The sequence below is a fragment of the Nothoprocta perdicaria genome, unplaced genomic scaffold (genome assembly GCF_003342845.1).
Source record: "Nothoprocta perdicaria isolate Ctin4 unplaced genomic scaffold, notPer1 scaffold_315, whole genome shotgun sequence".
Taxonomy (NCBI): domain Eukaryota; kingdom Metazoa; phylum Chordata; class Aves; order Tinamiformes; family Tinamidae; genus Nothoprocta; species Nothoprocta perdicaria.
Window position 1 is genome coordinate 370,591 of NW_020455550.1, and position 17,650 is coordinate 388,240.

The 17,650-nt window shown below is 42.3% G+C and overlaps 1 protein-coding gene and 1 long non-coding RNA gene across 2 annotated transcripts; both read left to right on the forward strand.

Moving 5' to 3' along the window:
* The first annotated feature begins 1,337 nt into the window (after window positions 1-1,337).
* Window positions 1,338-8,731, forward strand: LOC112950340. Its single transcript, XR_003249998.1, has 3 exons — window positions 1,338-1,417; window positions 2,446-2,496; window positions 7,844-8,731. It is a non-coding gene; the product is annotated as an uncharacterized LOC112950340 (long non-coding RNA).
* Window positions 8,732-8,816: 85 nt separating this feature from the next.
* On the forward strand, window positions 8,817-17,105 carry DDX3X (DEAD-box helicase 3 X-linked). Its single transcript, XM_026042836.1, has 13 exons — window positions 8,817-9,069; window positions 9,149-9,248; window positions 9,648-9,783; window positions 10,246-10,331; window positions 10,883-10,981; window positions 11,060-11,220; window positions 11,397-11,541; window positions 11,645-11,789; window positions 12,025-12,206; window positions 12,300-12,417; window positions 13,179-13,335; window positions 14,296-14,423; window positions 14,577-17,105. The coding sequence occupies exons 3-13, from the start codon at window positions 9,663-9,665 to the stop codon at window positions 14,654-14,656; spliced, it is 1,422 nt and encodes a 473-aa protein (XP_025898621.1). The 5' UTR covers window positions 8,817-9,069; window positions 9,149-9,248; window positions 9,648-9,662; the 3' UTR covers window positions 14,657-17,105.
* Window positions 17,106-17,650: the final 545 nt, after the last annotated feature.

The window sequence follows — 17,650 nt, forward strand, 5'->3', positions numbered from 1 at the left end:
GGGGGCGGCGCGCTTTGTGTCGGCGCCCCCTCCCCCCTCCCGTGCCGCCGCGGGGCTGGGGGAGGGGGCGCTCGCGGCCGCCTTTGTTCCCGCTGCGTCAGCGGCGCCCGCCTCCTTCTCCCGCTCTCCTTCCCGCTTTCCTTTCCCTCTCCGCGGGGCCCGTGACGCAGTGGAGCCCGGGCGGCTCGCGGCACCGCGCAGCTCGCTGCTTGTGTTTTTAAATTAATTATTCTTCCCCCCCCACCCCCTTCCCCCGCGTCCGCCCCCATTCCTTTCCCTCCCTTCCCCCCGCCGCGCGGGGCGGAGTCAGGAGGCGCGGGCCGCTTCCCAGCGCGGAGGGGGTGGATGGTTATCTAATCCCGGGGGGGAGGGGGAGGAGCCGCGGCCTGGCGAGGCGCAGGGCGCGCAGCGCCGGCCCCCGCCGCTGCTGCCCCGCAGTCCCGGGCGAAGTAGGTCAGGGCGCCGGTGCCCGCACCCCCCGCCTCCCCCCCCCCCCGCTCGCCGCGAGGCGGCACGTGACGCGGGCCGGCTGCCCGGTGCGCGGCTGCTCCCCGCTGCGCCGCCGCGCTGACACGGCCGCCCCGCTCCCCTCCCCGCCCGGACCCCAGGCCAGAGCCGGCCGCAGCCGGTACTCACACGGCCGAGCGTGGAATGGACTGGGTGTTTCAGCCTTGCGTAGATGCGCAAATCGAAGCGGGTCTTGGGTGTGGAAAAGATCCCAAGAGCTGCTTGCCCCGTCAGAGGCCTTTTGATAATCCCTAGTGGCTCAGATGGGCAGTGCATATGATCAGGCATTTTAAAGGGTAATAAATTGGAATCCTGGTTTTGGCCTGATGGAGGTCCTGCTGGAAGACCCCCTGTGCACTTGCTATTGGTGAAAATGAAAAATTAAATACTACTACTTTCAAATGAGTTTTTCCATTTTAGCTTGTTGTCAACTTAGCTCCTGTAGTTTCTCTGTTGGCATTACAAGTTGAAACCTGTGCGTTTGCCTTTAGTCAGAGTGAGCTGAAAGGCACTTGAGAGTGATGCTCACCTTGCTTATAAGCAAGAAGTCTGTGTGTATTGATTTGATGAATGTAATATGGCAGCAAGCTCAGGTGACTGCGCAGTGCACATGTAATGGCGGCCACGAGGACACTTGAGGACAAGATGTACTGTTTGTGTTTGATTCCAAGGATTATAGTTGTTTGCCACTGATGATACCATAGAAACAAATTCCTTCATGACAGTGTTTTTTTTTTTTTTTTTTTTTGGAACACTTCCTCATGATCAATAAGCTGTTTTCCCTCATTTCTAGTATTAGTATAAACTTATATAACATGTCAGATATTTACTTGGCTGTTCTGTTTCTTCTAGTTTTCTGGTCTAGACTTGAACTCCTCAGACTCCCAGAGCGAAGGAAGCTCTACAAGCAGTAAGTATATGCAAGTTTGCAAGTACATAGTTTTTAAAAATGGACAGCTCTTGTAGCTGTAAAGAATTCTCAAGCCAAGATTTGCAGGGGTTGATGAAGAAGTGTTGAGGTTGTTAATTGTCTGGCTTAGTTAGGAACACTTTATTCAGCAGTGGAATGGCATCTCTAAACTTAATTGAAAAACCTTAGTGGTATTTTGTCTTGGCTGTTTAACTGGCCTGAGAGAACTGCAGCGTCTTGATTTTTGTTGCTAGTTTTTCCTCTTCCCTACATTATATCTGCTAAGAGCTCAGTCTTTCAATTTGTTGCTACTTTATCTGCCCTCTCTACTCAGAAATCCGAGTTTGATTGCAGTAGTAACGTAATGACGTCCCAAAAGATTGTTCTAGAACTGAATAAAGTCCTAGTAGCTCACGGCATCGCTTGTGGTGAGCTTTCTCTGATAAACAATACAGAACTACACTGAGAAGGGACCTTCCAGGGATTTAAGTTCTGCTCTTGCCTCTAGTATGTTTAAATTCGCACTGTTCAGCAGACAAATGATTTGAGTTGTAGGTGAAGGACACTGTTCAGAAGCCATGAGCTGAACTGGTTGTAGGAAGGAAAAGTATGGATGCTTACAGGACTGCTGTTGTCATTTGAATGACCCAAAATCTTCAAATATCTAGAACCTGTTTAAGCCTTAATGAGTTTTAGCATGACAGGTTTTGTTGAACGTGTGGCTGTGTCAATACAAGATGTGTTTGATTGGGCAGAAGAGTTGCAGGACTATTGATTTATATAGCTGCCCTCTATTTTTGTAAATACAGAGACCTTTCTGTTCCCTGCTGAGAACATCTTGAAGAGCTTTTGAATTGTATTGTCAAGTGTATTGAGCAAGGAGCCCTTTTAATACAGCACTTAAACAGCATGAATGGCCTTACAACTCGGGCAAGACAGCTAACTAAAAACTGTTTAAAAAATTTACTTCTCAATGTACCTTAACCCTGCAGTTTTGTAACACTTTTTTTTTCCCCTGCTTCCTTTAGAAGGCCGATACATTCCTCCTCACTTACGGAACAGGGAAGCTTCAAAACAGGGTATGTATCAGAAAAATGGTGGCAGCAGCTGTGGTTCTCTGTCCTCTGAATCCTGTCTTAAAAGACTGCTTGTTTAAGGGCTTTGGCACAGCTGTTAAGTGACTGTATATGGACTGCTTGACTGTTCTGTGCAAAGCCTTGTAATTTAATCTTGCTTGCAGACTACTAAAGTTGATGCCTTCATCATGTTAAATCTTGAGCTTGGTATCTGGGCCTGTCTGTCTGTCTCTTGTATCTTGCCAAGCAGTTAATCGTGATTTGAATCAAGATGGGGTCTGCATTTAAATTTTTCTGTCTTGCACTCTTGTGCATCAGCTTGAATGACTCCTGGCAGTACTAATTATGTTGTTAGCGACAGCGATGTAAAACTTTCAGTAACTAGTTCTTAATCTTAGAGTTGATGTGCTTCTCAGTGCAGTAAGTACAGGTTCTCTTTTTAAACAGATTTAGCTGCCCTTGCACTTAAGTCTAGATGCATGAACGTATAGATGTTTCCTTTTCCTAATTTTTATAGTTTTCAGTGGGAAAATGCTAATTACAGAGTGTGATGTGGAATGCTGACACATGAAGTGTGAAATGCGTGACCAGTGTTGATCATGTGTTTGTAGAGTTTTTACTGGAAGATTACTCTCTTTATTTGATTGTTCTAGAACAAAACAGGATGTAGAAGTGTTTTGTGCAATGCTTCAGTGAAGTAAAATGTGACTGCAAGTTGTAAGATGAGTCACATGCTGGTGTTACATTGCTACATATGGTGATAATGCTCTTGTGCGGATACAAGGAAAGATGTGCTTTGTCCAACACCTACTAAATTTCAGGAATGAAAAAACTAAAACAGTTTGCCCTATGGTAGAGTTTAAAGTAGTGATTGATGTTTCCTGTTACTGTAATGAGTGAGCTTAATCCCATCTGTTTCTAAAGCAACACTGGACTTGGTTACTGTTTTGTTCCAGTTACAGATTATGCATGGCAACTAAACTTTCGAGTGCAGCAGGCTCCTATTCCAAAGAGGAGTAGATCTGGGGAGGGAGGTTGGGATGTTGAAATACATACTGATAACAACTTTCTCACACAATACTTCTGAATATGGAATTCGGGATTAGTTTAAAAATTGTGCTCTGCTCTTGTTTTGTGCCACTTGAAGAAAAAAGTTGTACTTTTTGACTTCTGTGGTGGCCTTTTTTCACATGTTTCTCAAGTAGTCTTTTGCCTAATGAAAGCCTAGCGTACAGCACAAAAGGATGCTGAACAGCCTGTTAGGAGGATTGAATGAATTGAGGAAAGTTAGTGACTGCTCTGCAACTCCGTGCTCATAAAATTCCCAGTTGCCTCACTCCCATGTGGGCACACTTCCAAAAAGTCAGTAAGCTGAGCCTGATCAGAACATGTTGTTTTTTTGAATATGAGGAAAGCAGAGTGAGTTGACTTGTGGCCATTTGCTGTTTATATTTTTTCCTTATATGGTAACTTGCACCAACTCTCAAGCTAATATTTGAGGATATCAACCACAGAGTTTTTCTTCAATTCACAGCATGGCTTGTAGGTGTAGGATGTTCGTCTTTCACCTTTCTGTAGAAGGCTGTGTTGAAGCATCACAGTGCACTTACGATTATGAAGACAGAACCTAAGGGTGACTTAGAGCAGAAAAAGTACCTGTTATCCTAGATTCTGCCTAAGAGTTACCTTAAGTGTCCATATTAAAAGCCGTCCTCAAATCTTTTTCTGAGTTGGCAGCCATCTTGCTTCACTTGAGCAAGATATTTGAGGTGCCTGCTCAATGAATTCAGTAGCTTTTTAAATTAGAAAGTGCATAGGTATTCCATTTTTAAAGCTCGCTCATCCCAAGGTTGGCTGAATCTTGCCTTTATTACTTGGTGACCAGAAGATAAAATGATTTATGCAAAGACTAATTCCGGGTTCTTTCGTGGCATTTTTCTTCTGATGGCTATGCTAAGCAGTTGGTGCATCTCCAATGTATGAAATCTTAATCTAGGTTTGGTATATGCGTTTTTTGAGTAACCAAACATTTAGTACTTTTCATTTCTGTCTGAGTATTACATTGCTGTACTTCTCAAGGTTCTATGTGACAGGAACAACATATTAGCTATATGGAAGTGACTTGGCGCCCACCAAGAAGAGCTGTTGCTGAATGACATCAGTGCAGTGATGCAGAACTGTTCTGTAATGCCATTTGAAGTCTTGCGGTTTAAACATAAACTAAATGCTTCTATATAGGTCTCCTTTTCACTACTGTTCTCCAAGTGCAGTAGTGGAGTTCTTTTGTGTTTTTTTTCTGTTGGTCTTCAGTAATCAAATGGAATGGTCTTGATCGTAATGATTTCCAACCATAACCATTCTGTGACTCTGTGACCCAATGGGTTTTCCAAGTATTGGGTATATATTGCAGCTCTTAATTTAGCTCTCACTTCAAAAGGTAAGGAATTGTAAGGAATAAAGGATTTTTTTTTCTGATGTCTTCATAGACCCACTGTAGAAGAGCAAGGCTATGATGTCTAGCTTGGGGCTGTCTGTTTTCTAAGTGATTGTGGTGCAGTAATTCACAGATGCCTTATTAAAATGGTGTAATGGACTTGTGACTAAGTAAGAAATGGTTAAGGAAGATGACTTGGGCAATTAAAAATAGCTGTTCTGGTTTTCTGTTGTACGTGAGGATCATGCTTCTAGCTGAGCTATTGGCAGGAGAAGTTTCTTTTTAAAAACCCTGCAGTGTTGCCCTAGTATTTTAGGTAGCTTCAGGTTCCATAATTCCATGCACATACAGATCTGCCTCCTACTTGAACACTAATCTGCTGGCTTTGTTCTTGGGAACGAGAAAGTATAGAATTACAAGAAATGTGGAAATGCATAAAAATGTGTGGGTGACATAATGGTAATTTTACATTTGAACAATATAAGCAGTAGTTTAGGGAGCTCAGTATACTGGGCTGTCTGGTCAGAAGCCTCTCTTGCACTGTGAACTTCAGATTATCAATATAGCATGATATTAGATCAGTTGTTAAGCTTCCTGAAAGGTACTCTCGAATAGCAAAACCTGTTGTGTAGTAGTAGATCAAGGAAGAAATGCTAGATGTAATCTTGCATTTCAGATCTGATAATTGCTGCTGCATGGTGTTTTTTCAAGTCATCTGACAGAGATAGGAGCTTTACAGGGCGTGATTGAAGTTACAGGTTATTCTGTGGAAACATGTGACAATGAAAGATTGAGAAGCAGCTTGATAATTGTGTTTATAAGAAAGAACTGCGACATTGCTGGAAGTGCATTAAGTTCTTGAAATCAAACTTAAGCCTTTACTGAGAAATCTCTGATATGTTTTTCTTTAAAAAACAAAATTTTAAAGACTAATTTTCCAGTATTCATGAGATCCTTGGGTTGTCTTCTCCAAAGTAAACAAAACATCCATTACCAAATCTGTTTTAGACACTAATTTTGTTGCCATTGGTTTTAATGTATCATAGTTTGTTTTCAGTCATGGTTATGGCATTCTCTTGGTTGCTCTTAAGGGATGAATTTTATTACCTGGATCTCTCTCCTGTTCTACCCTAAAGAAACATGAAAATCAAAATAGCATGTCAAAATGAAGATCAAGGTTCTAAAGAAACATGCCAAGACAGCAGCTTAAATTGATGTAGCTCTAGTAATCTAACAAGCTACATGAGAACACATTGTAAGTCTAAATCTTTCTGTTTGGAATTGTCCAGATGTCATTGAAATTCTTGATGTGGTACAGAAGCAGCCTGGTTCTCTGGACTCTGTTTGACAGTTGCTCTATTGGTATGGCTGCTGCTATTTCTGGGCAGGATAAAACATTTCCAGTGTTCAGTGTGTGGCTGGCTATCAAGAGTTAATCATACTAAAATATACTTTTTTGGGTGATTTTTGAATAGGTTTTTTTATTAATGAGTAACTATCATGGTACTCTTACTTTCCTCAGCAGTCTTTGCTTAAGGTTAGCTTTTCCTTAAGTAGTTGAGTGAATCTCTTTCCACAAGAAGCCTCAGAGCAGAGGCTTCGGTGGTTTTACATGGATATGAACTCTTCAAAGAACACTGAACAAGCTAGGGGTAGTTGTAGCTACTCTGAGCTGCAATTAGGGATGCAGTCTAGATCTCCTTTTTCTGAAACTATTGTATTGATATTGTGTTGATATGTGTTGTATGTTGTATTGGTATCTGTTGCTTGTGTTTTGTGTGGCAAGTTGGTGTAATGCAGCAGCTGAATTAGTACTGTGGGGGTTGCAGAAAACCTCATACTTGCTGGTACGAGTGACATCCCCCTTTATTTTACCTAAATGCCAAAGAGTTTCCAGCTGAAACTCTCCTTGGGGAGGTGATGTCTGTATGAATGGCTGTGACAGTGGTGACAAACTGAATGGCTGTGGATAATGATCATAGTGGGTTTGCAACTAGAGAAACATCTGAATTTGACAGAGGTGGGCGTAGGGAAGGGCACTTGAACAAAGCTGCCATCTTTCGGCAAAAATACAGAGGTGATTTTTCTCTTAAGTATTTTCAAACTTCTGAAGGTTGAACTCAGAACCAAAACTTTATTTATAAATTCATTTCTAACACCAAAGCAGTGTCTCCTGTTCTGCATTTTCTTGCCTCACTGCTCCATTAGCTGAACAAAAGCAAGACTTTTTATATCTATTTAGTCTGCACAGAACAATTAAAAGCTCCACAAGTACACAGAATTTAATGCAGACTCTGGCTAGCTGTATTTATCAGAGGCCTCCCCTACTACTGTTGCTGTGTCCTCCTTCCCCCCTGCGCCCCCCCCCCCAAAAAAAAACCCAAAGAAAAAACCTCTAAAATGTCAAGACCCGTTGTAGGTAGAGTGCAAATGGAATGTAGGTAATGTAAAGGTAAATGTAAGGTAAATGTAGGTAATGTGCAAATGGAAGAATTCTACATTTGGCAGGATTTACAATGTGTCTATGTTGTTCAATTTGCCCTATATTTGTAGGGCATTAAAGCTTATGAAGACTTAGCTGTCCAGAATCCCCCAGCCATGTTGTGTCAGCTTTATTCTGAAGGCCCCGAACCTGCTGCCCTTAGAACCCATATCTCCAAAGTAAACAGCTTAAATGTTGGCATGTGTTATGTGTTTTAAATGTCCCCCCCAAAAAAGTTCCCCCCATTTGCCTTGCCAATCTGACTTTACTAGGAAGCTAGTTTAACCTGTAACTTTTATACTTGGACACTTTTCCTTGTTTTGAGGACTGCCTGTCTTGTTTCTGTTGCATACACCTCACAGGGCAGATCTAATGGACAGTTTTTCTTGCAAATGCATGAACTATGTAACACATGGAAACACTTTCCTTGCCAGGTTTTGACAGTGGTGGCTGGAGCTCTAGCAGAGACAAGGATGCATACAGCAGCTTTGGTGCGCGATCTGACCGTGGAGCAAAATCCAGCTTCTTTGACCGTGGAAATGGGTCGAGAGGAGGAAGGCAAGTACTTTCTTTGGACAGTGTGTGCTAATTCTTCAGCGCTTGAGGTTTTTTTTTTTTTTTTTAAAAAAAGACCCTCCTAAATGGGAAGAATAAGATAAAGTAGGGAGGAGGATCTGGGGAGGGAAAACTGGAGTGAGAACCTTGCTTTAAAACTACAGGCTTTCCAGGATGGGAAACTTTCTTGGGAAACTTTTCAACACTTAAAATACATCGGAACTGATTTTTTTTTTTTGAGTTTTTTCCCCCCCATGTTGAAAAAGTGTAGTTAATAAAACTGGGTGAGACTCTTGCAGGTTCTCTGCCTTACTTGATCAATCTTACACACATCATGCATATGCACAAGTGTGGTGAATGACCTTTATCGACTAGTAAAGCTGACGCTAGTCCTGTGTCCAGCCTTTTCTCAAACATGGTTTACCAGGCCAAAAACTAAACAGTTGAGGTAAGGAATTTTTTTCCACCTTCTTTGCAAGTCAGTAATACAGGTGAGCTCAGTCTGTAAAAGTGGTTGTTTTTGTTGGTGGTTTTTTAAGTGTGATGCATAATTGAGGTTATATAATTTAGTTGGGTTGTAGGTGGTGGGGGGACAATAGGAACATGTCACAACGCTTGGGTCTCGAGATATTGTACCTAATATGGAACTCTGGGGAAGTGCAAGTGTCCTCATAAGAGTTTTAGTAGCCTTGCAAAACCAGGAAAGAATGCAGCCCTCCTGGCAGAGCGCATATTCTTCTACCTTAAGATATACTTACTCAAACTTTGTTAATCTGTTTGGATTTAGCTTTATATTTTTAAGTTGCATCAAGCTGCCAACTCATGCCAGAAAATAAACTTTATGACCTTAATACAAAATTACACTATGCCCTGATTTAAGGTTTGGGACTAGGCTGTCGCTTTGCACATCCAACAAGCCTCTTGCCTCTGTGTGGTGGTCTGATGGTTTTGCTCTGTTTAGGTATGAAGAACGTGGAAGAGGTGGTGACTATGACAGGAGTGGCTTTGGAAGATTTGATCGTGGCGGAGGAAGCAGCCGCTGGTCTGACAAATCAGATGAAGATGACTGGTCAAAGCCTCTTCCCCCAAGTGAACGTCTGGAACAGTAAGTAATAGAGTTGTAACATGAAAATTAATGCGATTGATTTGACTAGCAAGTAAAATGCCCTCTCTCCTCTTTTTAGAGAGCTCTTTTCAGGAAGCAATACTGGCATTAACTTTGAGAAATACGATGACATTCCTGTTGAAGCAACAGGCAGCAACTGTCCTCCACATATTGAAAGCGTAAGTATCCGTAAACTGTTTCTCGAACAGAGACACTAATCAAAGCTAAACCCTAAACATATTTTCCAAGTGAAACTTGGTGTCATGCTTCCTAACCTGGGGAGGGAAGGAGGCACAAGGTTGTTTCAGCTGTTTTGCCAGGGGATAGAGTTGCATGGAATGAATTAAGACATGGGAGAAGTTGTGTAAATGTATTCAGTAACACTTGATCTCTTATCAAGTGTTATATCTCTTACAAGTGTTACTCTTATCTCCAAGACAAAGCACATAAACACAAACAAGTAGAAGTGCTTTTCAAGCACAGACAATTTATTGAACTGAATGATCTGTTAGCTGGTTAGAGGAGGGACCTGGTGGAAAGGAAATAATTGCTATTTTAACTTGCCAAATATCTTGCAGTTCAGCGATGTTGACATGGGAGAGATTATTATGGGAAATATTGAGCTCACACGATACACCCGCCCTACTCCAGTCCAGAAACATGCGATACCAATTATTAAGGAGAAGAGAGACCTGATGGCCTGTGCTCAGACGGGTAAGTTGGTTGCTCTTTCTACTTAGCAAGAAGTAAACTAAGCAGCTACTTAGCTTTTCAGTAGAAGTAGCTCTCTGTCTCCTCAAGCTGCAGTTAAGGTGATTGAGGATGTACTTAAAGCATATACTGAAATAAATAGGCTTAGTATTGGAAACTAATAGCTTAATTTTTGCTGCTGTTGTAGATGGGACTTGAGTGGATTTACTGTGTCTGCTCCTCCCTTGGAGGGGAGAAGCTCACGACTGAAAACACATTAACTTTGGGGATGTTGTGCTGAGGTGTTTCCTTTTGTCATTGGAAGCATTTTTGAGCTAACAAGTGCTCTGATGCCATACTGTCAATGTATTAGTATGGATATTGTTGGAAATATGTCAGTTACATAGATTTTTTTGGTTCGAGAGCTAACAGAACTACTCTGAAGAAAGCTTGAATTAATAACATTTAATTGTGCTTTTCTAATAGGTTCTGGGAAAACAGCTGCATTTCTTCTACCAATACTGAGCCAGATCTATGCAGATGGCCCTGGTGATGCCTTGAGAGCTATGAAGGCAAGTACTTCATTAACAAGTTCTGTCCTGTATGATGACTTCTGGCCACTGAGCACAACAACTAGGTCTCACTGTTACTTCCCCAGCTAGATTGTCCCATTATCTGGGGTGGGCAGTAGGGAACCTTGTTTGAACTTCTGGAAGCCTTCAACTTTTCCCTGAAAGAGCGCTGTGGAACAGCCAGTTACTTCCTTTGAGTGGTGCTTAGCTGTGTAAGCTTGCTTGGATTGCTTCACTTGTCGTAAAATAAGCAAGCTACCTACCAATAGCTGCATGTTACAGTGGCTCTAGGATAGGAAATAACAGACATGGTGGTATTTTGTGGCAAGGTTAGATGACAGTGCTGACTGGGGAGAACAAACATGTGCACTCATTGTTAATATGAATCAGGACTTGAATCCTGAGTGCTGCAATATGGCAAATCTGAGAGTAGCAGTTCTCAAAAGCATGCCTCAGAGGCAGCTTGCTTTTCCTACCAATTAAGTGATGCTCAGGGGCCTGTTTCTACTTGCCGCTTGCACTCAATCCAAGCGTGTGTCCTTTTTCTTCAGGAGAATGGGAGGTATGGACGTCGTAAGCAATATCCAATCTCACTGGTCTTGGCTCCAACTAGAGAACTGGCTGTGCAGATCTATGAGGAAGCCAGGAAGGTATGTTCAGGTGCTAAGTACTTCAGAACATCTCGAGTGTTTTTTTTGTTCTGAAGATTAACTTCCTTTGTTTTGCAGTTCGCGTACCGTTCCAGAGTTCGTCCCTGTGTCGTGTATGGCGGCGCCGACATCGGGCAGCAGATACGTGACTTGGAACGTGGGTGTCACCTGCTTGTAGCAACTCCAGGACGACTGGTTGATATGATGGAGAGGGGGAAGATTGGCCTGGACTTCTGCAAGTAAGTGCAACTGCTCATATCTACATGCTGATGGTTTCAAACTACCTGTAAGTGACATAAATAACACTTCAGGTCTGACTCTCAGTTTTTAAACAAGTTGAGAGAACACTTTAGCCCATCTGTGTTGGGTAAAGTTTTAAAGTTGTTAAGACTAACTTGTTCTAATAATTTCTTAGGTACCTAGTGCTAGATGAAGCTGACAGAATGCTTGATATGGGGTTTGAGCCTCAAATTCGTCGAATTGTTGAACAAGATACTATGCCACCCAAAGGGGTCCGTCATACCATGATGTTCAGTGCTACTTTCCCCAAGGAAATCCAGGTATCTCTCTTGTAGTTTGGTTTAGTATTTCGGCAGTTTAGCCTTGACTTTCCTCCCTAGAAAGGAGGTGGGGGTAGGGAACTCACTTTATCATTTTTTTTAGATGCTTGCTCGTGACTTCCTTGATGAATACATCTTCCTGGCCGTGGGCCGAGTGGGCTCTACGTCTGAGAACATCACACAGAAAGTGGTGTGGGTGGAAGAGTCAGACAAACGGTCGTTCCTGCTTGATCTGCTCAATGCTACAGGTAAAAGCTTCCAGAGAATTTCGAGGCGGATCTAATGCCTGAGTGAGATATAACAGCTTCTATTAAGTGAAGGAAGAAGCTATTTTCTTGCACAGTGAATGTTTTGCACAGTGTTTTAAGGGGATGTAAGCTTCTCTGGTAACTGAAAGTTTTGGGGGGAGAGTGGGTTTATGGTGGTGTACTGGGCTGTGCAGTCTTTTGGGTGCTAACCTGTGGTTTAATTACTGTTTGTTAGGCAAAGATTCCTTGACTCTGGTGTTTGTGGAAACCAAAAAGGGTGCGGATGCTTTGGAGGATTTCCTCTACCATGAAGGGTACGCCTGTACGAGCATCCATGGGGATCGCTCCCAGAGAGACAGGGAGGAGGCGCTACACCAGTTCCGTTCGGGCAAGAGCCCCATTCTCGTTGCCACAGCCGTAAGTGGAATGCAGGAAAATCAGGGGGAGATGGGGATATATTCTGCTGTGGATTCTTTTTTTTGCTAAGATGGGACTAAATCTCTTCACCAGGTAGCAGCAAGAGGACTGGATATCTCGAATGTAAAGCATGTCATAAACTTTGACTTGCCAAGTGATATTGAAGAGTATGTACATCGTATTGGTCGTACCGGCCGTGTAGGGAACCTTGGTAAGTCAAACCTCAGATTTCATACAGGAAAAAATCCTGCTTGCTTAAGTAGTCTTTAACTAAAAAGTCAGAGGTCCGTGCATACATTCATGTGACCAAAAAGTATTGCTCTCAACTACAGTATTAAATCTGTCTTTCTGACAGATTGAATGTCTTTTTCAAGCTGTTAGTTACAGTTTGAAAAATGTGTGAAGTGAGCTTAATAGTCAAGGCTTTTAAACTGAATGAGCCTAGAAAATGGAGGGTCTGTTTTTAGCTGGAACACTAGAAGGCCTTTCTGGAAATGGCTGCAGGATTGTACTGAACTAAAGTCTTGACCAAATGGCAGACCCCCATGTATTTGTCCTTTTATTGCTTTTTGTGTAGCTGTTAAGCTTAAGCATGGGAGCATAAGCAAGCCTCTATGGGGAGTCTCAGGATATGTAGAACTCAAACTCTCCTCATCCTGTGATATGCAGTTAAAATAAAGCAATATCTAAAACTAGTGTTCTCTGAATACTCCTCAGATGAGTAGTGCTCAGTGTCTTTGTGACACAAGTCTTGATTTGACAAGTGTTCCTTCTGCTTCTCTCCAGTCAATGTGGAAAGTAACTAGTGTTTTAGTGATAGTCAGTACTCTTACCTGTTCTGTGTCATGTTCTGACACCTTCTTAAGTTGGCTTCTCTTTTGTCGTGTAAAGGGCAGGAAGTTTGTGTGGGAGTTAGACAGTGCTGGTGCAGTGAGTCTGTTACATCCTGTTAAAACTGACTCTTTCTTTTAGGCCTTGCCACCTCGTTCTTCAATGAGAGGAATATCAACATCACCAAGGACTTGCTTGATCTCCTTGTGGAAGCTAAGCAGGAAGTGCCGTCTTGGCTGGAGAACATGGCTTACGAGCAGCATCACAAAGGGGGTGGCAGCCGAGGGCGGTCCAAGAGGTAAGGACCAGAGCTGTGACTGAAGCTTCTGTTGTGATGCTCTGCTGTGACCTGCCTTCACTCCGAGTCTCAGAAATAAGCTGAGCTTCTTAGCTTTCTTGAGGAAATGAGTGTAAACTAGTACTAGATACGTTGGGAGGGGACAGCGGGGTGTTCGTTTAGATTTATTTAATCCAGTCCTAAATAAGAGGCACAGCTTGCTGCTTGAGAAACAAGTCTTAAGTGTTTGTGAAACACTTGCAGAAGTCCTTACCTGCATGTGCAAGAGTGTCCTTTAAGAACAATTTTTAATGTTAAGCTGATGCATGGTTTCTGACCTAAAGTAGAATAGGTATGGGAGCTAGACTACAGATGCTGTGGGTTTTAGGGGTAAGAAGGTAGTATTAGTTTAAAATAGAACTAAAGTTTGATGGGTTATAGTGGAACTTCTCTTTTGCAAGAGGCCACTTACAGAGTAGTTCTGTTACAAAAAATGGTGTTTTTTAGCTAATACAGCTACTGTGAGCTAGTGAGATGCATAAAGCTGTGTTTCGCTATTAAAGTTTCACCTTACTTGGTCAACTTGCATTATCTAAATCCTTTAAAAATCCATTGTAAGTGTACACATATATTGGCTGCCCTCTGCTGTCGTGTGGTAGCTGGTGATAAATATATCACCCAAACAGCTTTTCTGGTTTTGGGAGATCCATGGCAAAGAGTCTTCAGGGGATCAGATTTCATTAAGCCCTGAGGGAGTAATTAGTAATTCTTAATGTGAGGAGCTGAACATCTCACAGGAGAGTTTACTCTATTGCTGAGAATGTGCTTGTTTGCCCTTCCTGGGCGCTTAGAGCTGAGCGGAGCCTTAGCTGTCCGCTTTACAGGCTGGTAACCCAAGATTAAACTTTGTGCTTCTGACTCGAGCTGCGCTCTGCAACGTGGCTGCCTGTCCTGAAGTGCTTTGTGTTTTCCCCTCTGCAGCAGTAGGTTCAGCGGCGGATTTGGCGCCAGAGACTACCGCACGAGCAGCGGGTCCAGCAGCAGTAGCTTTAGCAGCAGTCGGCCCCCCAGCAGCCGCAGCGGAGGAAGCAGCAGCAGAGGGTTTGGAGGTAAGAGGCTGTGTGTGTTTTTGGGGGGCAGCTGCAAAACCAGGCCTGCAGTGTTTTGCCCCAATGTAGGAGTTCATTTAAGAAAGACCCTGTCTGCACCCTGGGGTCTTTCTTGCTGCACCTGGGCCTCACTGCTTTTCTTGCCTTTTGTAGGTGGCTATGGAGGCTTCTACAACAGCGATGGATACGGAGGAAACTACAACTCCCAGGGGGTTGACTGGTGGGGCAACTGAGTCTGCTTGTAGCAGATACCTACCAAACAAGCTAATATGGAAACCACATGTAACTTAGCCAGACTATACCTTGTGTAGCTTCAAGAACTCGCAGTACATTACCAGCTGTGATTCTCCACTGAAATTTTTTTTAAGGGAGCTCAAGGTCACAAGATGGAAACAAAGGAATAAGTAGCCCTATTTTGAAGGTGGTTTTGAAGACTCTATTGCTGTAGTCAGGATTAACTCCCCTCCCACCCATCCCCACCCAGAAACTGCATTTATGATTTTGTGACTGAGGATCATTTGTTTGTTAATGTACTGTGCCTTTAACTTTAGACAACTTTTATTTTGATGTCCTGTTGGCTCAGTAATGCTCAAGATATCAATTGTTTTGACAAAATAAAAAAAAATTACTGAACTTGGGCTAAAATCAAACCTTGGCACACAGGTGTGATACAACTTAAACAGGAATCACTGATTCATCCATAATATTACAAAGAAAAAACTTATGCGGTAGCCTGCATTAGGGCTTTTGATCTTTGCAGATTTGAAAAATAAAACATCTTGAAGCATATCAATGCGATTAGTTTCTAATGTGGCAAAACTGTACTAAGTTAAAGTTCTGATTTGCTCACTCTATCCTGGATAGGTACTTAGAACCTGATAGCCTTTAATAAGCCATTCCAGTCATGATGAGATGATGTATGGATACATGCATACATTAAAAGCACTGTTTTTGAAGTTAATGCAAGTAAATACAGCAATTCCTTTTTCAATATTTAGGCAGATCATTAACGTGAGCTAGCCGGCTGTGGGCGGAATATTACAGGGAACGTTTAAAGGTCTGATAACTTGAAATAGTTTTTAGGAGAATTCATCTATTTAGACTTTTTAAAAATGCCTGCCATATGAAATTGAAATGGTAGAATGGCTGACCATGACAGTGATCGGTCCTCCGCAAGGGCCTGACTGAATTTTTGGTCTAATAACGCATGCTAGTGTTGATGTTTTTTGGTCAAGAGGGTATGAACAGGAAGAATTATGCAGCAGGCTTTATTTTAATGCAGATTCACATTACTCTGTTCAAGCTGCGTGGAGATGTTAAACTGGCTTACTGTAGACTTTGTAAAATGGCTCCAGAAGAGTAACAAACAAATCTGAGATCACAGAGGTTGGAAATGTACATAAACTGCACAAGGTTTCAATTCTGCTATTAAAGTGCAGTTTTAGTCAGTTTTAGTTGCATAGGTTTCCATTGTATTTATAGTCTGTTTATGCTAAATCTGGCCAAAGATGAGTATTGTCCACCAGAAAATCGCCTCTGCCACGTGGAATTTCTGTGCTAACTTTGTGGCCAGACAGGTAACAACTCCAACCTACAGTGGCATAGGAAAATGGCAAAAATCTCCTAAAGTGCAATAGATTTTTTCAAGTGTATTGTGCCTTGTTCTAAAACTTTTATTAAGTAGGTGCACTTGACAGTATTGAGGTCATTTGTTATGGTGCTATTTCAAGTCTAGGTTTAGGCCCTTGTACATTTTGCCCATAACTTTTTACAAAATACTTCTTTTATTGCACATTCAGAGAATTTTATATATGTCTTGTGTGCGTGTCCTTAACTTCCAATCTTATTTTGTCTCTTGGAGATTGAACGCAGCTTGTTTAAGGAGAAGGAAATAGATTCTAAAACTTATTTGGGACCATGGGAATGATAGCTGGGAAGAAAACTATTTGCACACGACAGATTTCTAGATACTTTTTGCTGCTAGTTTTGTGTAATATTTATTGAACATTTTTGACAAATATTTATTTTTGTAAGCCTAAAAGTGATTCTTTGAAAGTTTAAAGAAACTTGACCAAAAGACAGTACAAAAACACTGGCACTTGAATGTTGAATGTCACCGTATGCGTGAAATTATATATTTCGGGGTAGTGTGAGCTTTTAATGTTTAAGTCATATTAAACTCTTAAGTCAAATTAAGCAGACCCGGCATTGGCAGTGTAGCCATAACTTTCTGATAGTAAAACAAAAATTGGCAACTTAAAATTGAACATGCCAAGGTTTTGATACACTTGTCTTAAGATATTAATGAAACACTTCTAAACACTGATGTGAAGTGTCCAGATTCTCAGATGTTTGTTGCGTGAGTTTTGTTTAGTTGTGTGGTTTTTTTGGTTTTTTTTTTTTCTTCAGTGAATGTCTGGCACATTGCAATCCTCAAACATGTGGTTATCTTTGTTGTATTGGCATAATCAGTGACTTGTGCATTTTAGCAAGTTTTATCAGCCAGCAATATTTTCAGTTCAGTTATAAGGATTCACCACAATATGCAAGAATGGATTGAAACTTGCTGAATGTGAAAATTGAATTTCAAGTCACTGTAGGTTTAGAATTGCTTATTGTATTAGTTTAGATGCTAGCACTGCATGTGCTGTGCATATTCTTGATTTTATTAAAATAAAAAAGTTGAACTGCACAGTCTGCTGGTTTGTTCGGCGCCACTCCCCTGGTTCAAGCACTCGGTCACCTGCTGCTCGGAGGCAGGCGCTGGCAGCGAGGGCTGCTGCATGGTGCCCGAACCGAAGCTGAGGGGCTACCTATGTGGTGCAGGTTTGGCTCCCAAAATCCCTCACCCTTCCTGTGGCTGCGGTACCAGGGAGAAGGGGTGGAGGCAGAACCACAGTTCAGCTACCACTGCTGGAGCCAGGCTGGTACCTCAGTGAGCTTTGAGCTTGAGCTCAACCTTGATTCCATGGCCGCTCTCCTCTTAAAGGTCCTAAGTCTTAGGTCTGAGTCTCTGAGTTTAGCCTGAATGTCTTGCAGGAGAGTCTTTGCTTCCCTGTAAATGTCTTTGCTTCCCCAATGTCTTTGCTTCCCTGTAAGTGAGCATGCACCAGCTTGGAGGGAAAGGGATGCTACTTCTCTCTCCATTTTCCTCTTCCCAAACCTGTGGTTAGGACCTCAACACTTAAGAATGGTTCTAAAGCCAGACTCGAGAATGACAAGCATGT